At 38.2% G+C, this 9880-nt stretch overlaps 1 protein-coding gene across 1 annotated transcript; it reads left to right on the forward strand.

The window, feature by feature from the left end:
- Positions 1 to 556: 556 nt before the first annotated feature.
- LOC147847238 (phosphoenolpyruvate carboxylase 4-like) lies at positions 557 to 8729 on the forward strand. The gene is made up of 15 exons (XM_087339409.1): positions 557 to 783; positions 1191 to 1354; positions 1446 to 1560; positions 1647 to 1724; positions 1813 to 1881; positions 1975 to 2053; positions 2143 to 2219; positions 2844 to 2939; positions 4503 to 4644; positions 7183 to 7320; positions 7507 to 7583; positions 7670 to 7981; positions 8110 to 8232; positions 8315 to 8416; positions 8502 to 8729. Exons 1-15 carry the CDS (start codon positions 628 to 630, stop codon positions 8727 to 8729), a joined length of 1956 nt encoding a protein of 651 aa, XP_087195535.1. The 5' UTR covers positions 557 to 627.
- The last annotated feature ends 1151 nt before the right edge of the window (positions 8730 to 9880 follow it).

Here is a 9880-nt window from a genome sequence, read left to right on the forward strand (position 1 = left end):
CGTTGCAATGTCTCCCTAAGATAATGTTCTATCTCACGGAGGAATTGGTTTTTATTTATTTTTATATATTTAGCATCGAAAGACAATACAAACCCACACTTACTTCCCTTTTTTATTTATTTGTTCTCACATGTTGTAGTAGTGAATGGTTTTCCCTTTGATAAAAGGGGAAAAAATTCATGAAAGTGTGATGGTAAGTAAGTAAGTAAAGCCATATATTTTCCTGCTTGTATTTCACCATGAAAGAGAAAAAAGAAAAGGAAAGAGAGGGAGGAGGGATTAAACAAGAAATGAAAAGAAATGAAAAGAACAGAGATGAAATGAAATGAAATGACAGAGATGAAATGAAATGAAAAGAACAGAGATGGAATGAAATGAAATGACAGAGATGAAATGAAAAGAAAAGAGACGAAATGAAATGAAATGAAATGACAGGAAATGAATGCAAAACCCTCGTGTCTCAGTCCTGCCATCTCTATTCAACTTAGCAAGTCGTAGTTAGAAGCAGATGGCGATGGCGATGGCGATGATGATGAAGAAGTAGAAGACCTCCACGCTCAAGTTTCTCTGTCTTTGTCTCCGTCTCTCTTCTTTCTCCTTCTCCACGTTTCCTGTTTATCTTTTACCATGACCGATACCACCGATGACATCGCTGAAGACATATCCTTCCAGGCTTTTGAAGACGATTGCCAGCTCCTTGGAAATCTTCTCAACGACTGCCTCCAACACGAGGTCGGAAATGATTTCATGGAGAAAGTGGAGAGAGCTCGACTCTTGGCACAGGTGTTCACAGCCATAACTCATAGCTCTCTTGTTTCATCCCATCTCTCTCCCTCCCTCTCGATCATGGTGAATTATAATTTTTTTTGGCATGACTTGCCTGCCACATTTGATTGGATTCATCTTCTGTATTACTGTGGATCAATGGCTTCTTGTAAATGTGTCTTGTTTTGTATGTTCATCCAATGCGTCATGATCGTGTTCCCACAATAATTTTTATCTTTATTTTCTTGTTGCAATTATCAGTATCTGTTCTTCCTCTAGTATCAGGCCTTTTTACAATGATAGATGTTGTACTTAATCCTGTAGACTCAATCGTTTTCATGCGACAATGGTTTCTCCGATTGCTTCAATTCTACAGCCATATTGTTTTACTGTTAGTATATTCATCCTCGTTAAATGTATATTAGAGTGCATGCAACATGCGCATGGCTGGGGTGGAGAATGCAGCTGAATGGCTTACCAAGCAACTTGAACAAGAGATTTCCAACATGACACTGGAAGAGGCAGTGCCGCTGGCCAGGGCCTTCAGCCATTACCTCAATTTGACAGGAATAGCTGAGACTCATCATAGGTTAGACAGCATAAGATTTTCTTTCTCTAATTTGTGCTTTCTGATGAACTAATATAGCTGAGACTGTGATCCGAAATTAATTGTTACTTAGTGCTCGGCGAACTAGATCCAATGCCCATGTGTCAAAATCTTGTGATGATGTATTTGGGAAACTCATTCAAAGTGGGGTTTCTCCTGAGGATGTATTCAAGGCTGTATGCAATCAAGTTAAGTTTTTTCTCGTCTTATCTTGTTCATTAAAGTTGAGGTATAACAAGTGACATTCGATAACTGATTCTATGTGCTCCTTCAGGAGGTTGAAATTGTACTTACTGCTCATCCCACTCAGATAAATAGACGAACATTACAATATAAGCACTTGCGCATCGCGGTATTTCTTTTGTCTCAAGTACATGTACAGTTTGTTCAAAGGAATATGCCACAATCTTAAGTTGATTGCGTTCTGTACCTATGATCAGCATCTCTTGGAGTACAAAGATCGGGCAGATTTGACTCATGAAGATCGAGAACTTTTGATTGAAGATCTGGTATTATGAGATATCTATGTTATTCCATACATTGAAATTATGGTTGTTTCAAATGACTAGATCAATATAATATTTGCAACACCCTCAATGCAGGTAAGAGAAATAGTTTCACTATGGCATACTGATGAAATAAGACGAATTCAACCCACTCCTTTAGATGAGGCTCGAGGAGGCACGAATATATAAGATTTATAGTCCCTTCTTTAGCTGAAATATGGGCATCTTTCAGAGGATAAACAAGCATGTTCCTTTGCACTCCAGGTTTACACATAGTAGAACAATCATTGTGGAAAGCTGTGCCACAATATCTTCGCCGAGTCAGCAATGCCCTGAAAAAAGCATGTTTTCTTAAAACCTGTTCATATTCTCATTTAATAGATTTTTAAAAACATTATGCACATTTTCCTGGTTCACTTTTGTGTTTTTTGAATGCATAATGTTGCACATTGACAATATCAAATGCGTCGTTTCATTGATACTGTTGAGATGTTTGATGGGAATCATTTTAAAATTAAGAAATTCAGTAACATTATATCGGACTAGAAACCCAAATTTTGTTTTTCGGATGGAAAAGGTCATCTTAATTAGATTATATAATTACATAGGAGTTATATTCTGCATGTGAGACATATTTCTGGGGCTGTCATGTAAATTCTTTGGGCTTTTACTCACGTAAGCATTTTTAACATGCTATATTATGTATGTAATTGGGACATAAATAACTGATAATGCAACTTGTTGAATGTAAGGTAAGAGATCAGCTAAATAACATCTAGGTAACTTACTTATGTACCTATAGGCATATGCGGAAGGAAATACTTCACTTGATTGTAAATTGTTCTAAGCTAGAAGACCAACTCAGGAAGTCCCCCAAAACTTTATGTGCAGGAAGAGTAAGCAATAATATGTCGAGGATCCTAATACACTAGCTAAGAAACTGCCATCTACTTTCCTTTAAACAGTATACTGGCAAACCACTTCCACTAACTTGTACTCCAATCAAGTTTGGATCCTGGATGGGTGGAGACAGAGATGGAAATGCTAACGTTACTGCCAAGGTACAATGTTCTCTCAATTTGCATCAGAATGTTTAGAGCATAAGAATCTTTATTCCCACATTACTTACAAACTTCATAGATGATTGCTTAATGTGTCCAGCTCACTTATGTTGTAAATTTATTTTCATTTTTTCACTACACTACATGAAGCCCTTATTTTCTCCCAGCTGCAGTACTTAAAACCTGACCTTCAACTTACAACCTGTTTTAATCACCATCGTAATATGCATATTGGTTAGTGCTGCATTATAATATTTATCTATATATAATATACATATACTTAATAGAGTAGAATATTGATATCAATGAGGTTATGGGGAGCTATACTGGAAATAAATGTAGTAAGTGTAAGGGTTAGGAATGATGTCAATAGGGCTGAGGAATACTCGGGATTCACCCTAGTATAGGCTCTTTAGATGCATCAGTGGAGCTATGGTCGAAAAGATAGAAAGATAGATTATATTATCGTCTTTGGAGGTCAAATATGACCTATGAGACCAAAAATATTACATTTCACGTGATACGTGTGAAGGTGAGTAGCGACTCTCGATGTTCAAGAACTTTACCAATGAATGTTGCAATCGAGAGTGCACATCGCGGTTGTGAGAGAAATTCGTGCAAGGATTGGGCTCGATCGAAGAGACGTGGAAAGCATGGTCGAATATGATCAAAGGCAGAGCATTGTATCAAAGTGTGATACTCAGACTCTCGAACTTGTTTAGGGCAAAGTGTGCATAGTCGGCCACTCTAATCACTTGTGCCCCAATGCCCCGTCTCACATCTCAATGCGTGCGAGCTAAGTCGTATGGAAGCAATGGTTTGAATGGTAGATATCGGGATGGGCTCTAACATGTATCGATGTGTACGGTTTCCCCGTTCCGCGAAGAATATGGTTTTGTAGTTAGGTGCAACATTTGTAGTATAATGTGTGAAGCGTGAGCCACCACATTTGTCCCATGTCATGATACATTGGCGTTGCAAAAAGGCCTCATTTACAGAGGAATCTAGTGACCCATTTACAGAGAGAGCAGTAGTTGGAGGAGCTCACCTTTGAAGTGCGATCCAAAAGTTTTTAACGTATGTTTTATATGACCCATTTAGGGTTGGCCAAGTTCACAGCGAACTTGGCCCAAAAATAACGAAAAGGTGATGAGTGACTTTCAGCCTTTATAAATAGGCCTATACACATGTACGCACTATAAGGGGGTCATTTAGGGCATTTACCCCAACAGTAAGTTTCCATTGCTTGACTTGCAAAGTTGTTTTAGAGTTAAATCTACATTCCTATCACATCTATTGGTTAGTGCTGCATTATAATGCACACACACATACACACACACACACACACATAATAGAGGTTATGGGTAGCTATACTGGAAATAAATGTAGCAAGTCTCTATTGCGTCACTTACAAAGTTGTTTTAGAGTTAATCTACATTCCTAGCACATCTATTTGTCTTAATAACTTGACTGTTCCTGTTGGGAACTTTCAAAATTTGTCTTCACAGTATAACATATTTGCATTATTATTATGCTACCTAATTAATTTCTATAACATTTCAGGTGACAAAGGATGTGTGCCTATTGGCAAGGTGGATGACACTCGACTTGTACATACGTGAAATAGATAGCCTTCGTTTTGAGTTTTCTATGAATGTATGCAATGAAAAGCTTGGGCAATATGTTACAAACATTCTGGAAAAAGGTATACAATGGACTTCCTTGCATGTCTTTCAAATTAGAAGGAATTAATAGATGATTAAAGGATGATGTGAGAAGCTTGTATCCATTATGGTGATAAACATGATTGGTAAGGGAAGATTGTGGGATGACTTAAAGTAATACACGAGAATAAGAAATTGGTTGGGAGATTACCTCAACAAGACACCCTGAAGGTCTGCAATGACTAGGGCAAATATTACAAATAGATTTGAAAAAGATAAACTTTCCACAATGGCGTTTGTTGCATGTCTTTCCAATAAAAAGGAATTGATGGCTCTAAAAGAAAAGGGTAAGAAAGAGATAAGTTTGGAGGGCTGACTCAATCATGCTGATAAACAGGACTGGTAAGGGAAGACTTTGGATCACTTAGTTATCCATGAGAATTAAAACATTGGCTGGTAGATGCTAATGATAAATTGGTAAATGTGTATAATTCGAACAAACTCACTTCTATAACCAGCCCATGCAATCATATAAATCTTTACATTTTCCAGCTGCATTTTCGATGATATTGGTGTAGCTAGAAGCAGTTGAAATTCTATAAATTTTCAGACATTTTATAAGGTGCGACCCATTGAAGACAGAAATTTGGAACCAGACTTTGTAGTGGAAAGGGATGGAGAGGATTTCTAGTTACTCTTATATGTGACAGAGTGGTCAGCATGATAGGGCAGATGGGAGAATCTTCAAATATGTTTAGAAATAGCTCAAATATTGTATTTTCCAAGTACCCACTTTGTTGGTGAAAACATAGCTACTTAGTAGACCATTCCTAAGATTCTTTCAGCACTGCCACATCTGCCCGTGCACACCTGCAGATGGTGATATCTCAACATGTTTAGGGAGAGTAAATCAGTTCACTAGATATCCAAGGTCATCCACCGTTATATCTGAATAAATCCTTGGTCCCTTGAATTAGTTCTCAACTTTTCTTGTGGATATTAAAGCCTTGTGCATAAGGTGTCTGATATTGTATAGTTTTAGGAGGCCGAGCGACTTGTGGTATATAGCCTTTCATGGGTTTCTAGTTTAATATGTTGGGATAGACATCCTTCTTGATAATGCGCAAAGTTTTTAACCTTAATGGTGATATCGGACTTGAAAGAGTGATGTTTCTAGGTTTCAGGTGCTTCAATTCTGAAAACAGCCCTAATGACCAGGTCTGAAAACTTCCCAGTAAAAAACAGGATATATTGTTGATTCCATTTTCCTATTATGTAATTTTGCTGCAGCAAGTCACAAGGGAGAGCTGACAGCTAAATCCTAGAAACAAAATAGGAATTGCAAACAACCTTTTGGATTTTGCTTTGAAAATGGCTTGAGAACATAGTTATTGAAACTGGTGCTTTTTTTTTGAGCTTGAGAGCAATTAAATGCAGGAGAAAACTCTGAAATACCAAGTTATGCATTATTCCCCAAGTGCCCTTGATCCACCTGTTCTCATGGAACTATATGTGCCATTTGAGCAATTACATGGTCAAGTCACCCTTGTTGTTTCTCATCAACAAAACCTCACAGAGATAAGTTTGGGCTATCTTATGGTCAACCAATTTTCTGTCACGTGCACGTAGGCCCCGGCCCCATGGACCACGACCTCACCACCCTTGCCATCGACAAATAAAGGCCATTATCTCCCACCATCACCGGTGCTTCCATCGTTTCAGAGACTTGTCCATTCTAGATCGACCGATGCTAGAGATCTTTCGAAGACAAACTTTATAATATATCTAACTTATTTGAGGATCTTACATGTACCGAAAACCAGATCCTTTCGTCTCTTTTTTTCTTATTTACTTTTATATTATCAGTAATATTTATTTTATTTTGATTTGTTGTTCTCAAAGACGAGACAACACTTAGGATGTAATCTCTTGTTGGTCTTATAGGCCATTAATACAGCCACAGCAGAAATCAGCAGAAATCATCCAAACTTTTTCAGCTACATCACTCATGCTACAAGTCAATCAGGGGCTACACAAGTAGTGTCTCAACCACAAAAGGGGTGACAATAGAGTGACCAATAGTACTTTGTTGTGCACGCATATCCATTTGGACCATAATCCGCCCCCCCTTGTTATCAACAAACCAAGGTAATTATCATCCAAGAACAAAGTTGCTTCCATTGCGCTGGAGAGTTCTCCATAATGGATTGACTCACGCTCTTTTGAAGGCGGAAGTTTCAGTCTATCTAAGCTCAGAAAGTAAATTCTTGGCTGCTGAGAATATCTGATACCTTAGGCAGCTTTATTAATCTGGTTATACTTATTTTGGTTTGTTCTCAAAGGTGAGGCGAATTGTTAAGATGTAGTCTGATATTCTTTTGTATCTTGTCCTCTTAAAAGACAGAATTGTGAAATAACAGGGGTAGTTTCTTTCTTTCGCGGTTAACCAGGGGTAGTTGTGAAATAACAGAATTTAGGGGTATATTGAGTTTTTCCTTAAAAATACCTGTATATAAATGCATTTTTGTTGCATTAACTACAACACGTTTAAAATTCTTTGTGTGCTGAAATGTTGCAAGAGCATGAACATGAGGAAAATCGTCATGAAAGTTGGTCTCTCCAACATGGAAACAAAGCCCATGGGAAGGCTTCAGAGTATCGTGTGTTTTCTCTTCCAACTCAGCTTCCAGTTGGTGCTGATATGCCTGCTTGTACGAGTAAGTTCTGTTACTGTTTTTTGTTTTGAACCTCATGGAGAAAATGTGGACTTGGCTTGCATCCTCCCAAAACCAGGATTTATATTTGTCTAGGTGCTACAAATCAGAGTTTTCTGCTAAAAGCAATTCTTTGCTATGTGATAGTATATCGTGTCTCAATTCTGAATCCTGATGAACTTCAAACAGGCGTTGATATAAATGGTCAAATATCATTTTCGGAGCTTCCAATTAAAGATGATCTAGACATGTTGTCAACATATCAGGTCTGTGCTTACCAAGTAGAAGACAGAAGCAATGATTCAGTTTGTCTGATGCAGATAATCTCTATTAATCCTGTGAAATCTTGCAGAGTATGAATGGTAACACTCCAAGCCCAAATAGGGAATCAACAGAATTCTCACCAACTCTTGCAAAATCTGAGAATGGAAACGATTCATTGTTTACTAATCGAAGTGTTTCAGAACAGCAAACTAGTAGTGGAGCATACTTGGCTGCATCTGGAGGGGCAACAACTGGTTCATCTAGCACCTCTGGTTTCAGAAAGAAAGTTATCCCAGAAGCTAATGCGACATCAAGTCTGGACAAGCTCCTCTACCCAAGAGTGACTGGACGCCCAGATTTTGCTCCATATAGGGTTGTTCTTGGACATGTCAGAGAGAAGGTATATTTTGCATATTTGAATGGGCAGAAAATACATTTCTGCTAACATGTGATATACTAAAATTTGCTATTATGGACTTGGGTTTGTATGAGATTTTCGAAACCTTGACATTGGTGGCAATTGAACAGCTTGTAAACTCACGTAGACATAAGGAACAACTTCTGGAAGGCATTCAGCCAGATGACAAGTTAGAATATTACGAGAATCCAGAAGAGCTTCTTGAAGCCCTTCTGCTTTGCTATGATTCAATGGTAAGTATAACCCCCTAAAGTATTTCCTTGGCAATGTAAGACTTGTCGTCGAGGTAAAAGTGCCTGTGCTGCTTGGATGCAGCAATCTTGCTTCCCAGAGGTCATGGCAGATGGCCGTCTGGCAGACCTTATTAGACGAGTGGCAACTTTTGGAATGACTATGATGAAGCTCGATTTACGGCAGGTACCATATCAACGTTTATCTACTCTAGAATAAACATATTTAGCCTGAGCTCAATATTTGTGGAAATTTCTATTCATTCTTGCAGGAATCTAATAAGCATACAGAGGCCTTGGATGCTATAACAGAATTTCTTGAACTTGGAACCTATAGTGAATGGGATGAGGAGAAAAAACTGGAATTTTTAACTGCTGAACTCAAAGGAAAGCGACCCTTAATACCTCCTTCAATAGAGGTATATGTGGATTTGATTGAAACAAGATTTTCTAAGCTTTTCTTTGCTCAACAAGCATTCAATTGCAAAGTCTTCAATTGATAAATGACCACATTAACATTTGACAAAGACATATCATCCTCTGGATGACAATAATCTAACCTATTGTACATGCAAGGTCAACTTTACATGGTGATGTCTCTTATTAGGGATCAAATGAGTCAGTCATCTGGTGCTGCATTCATGAGTGAATCTCCTGTGCTTAATAGGCAGTGATTTTCTCTCACTGTATGTTATGAATTAATGCTGTGACATTCAATGAGGGATATAGGGAAAAGTGACCTGATGTTTGCATTTGTTGTACATTTGACTTAGAATATTACTCATCCTCGATCTCATGGCTCTGGCAGATAGTGCATGTGCAATGTTCTCTTGCCATATTCCACCTTCACTAAGAGGTCATGGCTATGAGCCTTGAGAAACTAGTTGCTTGTCTTTCTTTCGACAGTATGGGGTTGACAAATTCAGGTAGGACACCCTCTAATGTCGCTTTGTAGGTTTCCCAGCATGTGATTTGATGTGTGTGCAGTAATACTGTAATTTCTTGCAATTTTCATCTGTTTTCCAACAGAAAATGGAGTTCAATATCTGTCAAACACATGTCAGCAGCTGACAACACTGCCAATTTGTCCATGCTGTATTTCCAAACCATTACTGTACTTTCTGTGCTCAACTGGATGAGGGAAAGTTATTTTTATTTATTTTTTGTGTTTTGCTATTGGAGTTTCAGCACATTGTGGCAGTGAATGCTCCTTCATTATAAATGCACATCTATTTCATTTCTATAAACATCACCAAGTATAGAGTAGCTGACTTGACCCGTAAGTGCCTTAGTAGGAACATCTTCTGCACTTCTGCAAAGTCGTTTGGATATACTTCCACCAATTACCTCTATCCACATTTACGAGGATCTGGATCAAGAGGGCATTGAATTGTCTGGCACTTGTTTGCTGTCTTGTCACTTTGCATTTTGACAACCATCCAAATGGGTTGCCCCATCCTTGTAGGTTAAGAAAGGGTATCAGTTTTCACCATACATTTTACATGCAACTGCATTTTGGTATTCACTGGCTGAAGCCAAACCTTGGTTCTTCCCATATTGGCAAGCCACTTCCTTTGTGGAACTCCTCAATGACATGTAAGAGCATTCCAAAGTGTGACGTCAGAAGTTTCAAGTGTAGACAAAGTGGCAT

Source organism: Azolla caroliniana, unplaced genomic scaffold (assembly GCF_043228905.1).
Source record: "Azolla caroliniana isolate FFs.n. ecotype wild unplaced genomic scaffold, voAzoCaro1.0.p SCAF_1317, whole genome shotgun sequence".
NCBI lineage: Eukaryota > Viridiplantae > Streptophyta > Polypodiopsida > Salviniales > Salviniaceae > Azolla > Azolla caroliniana.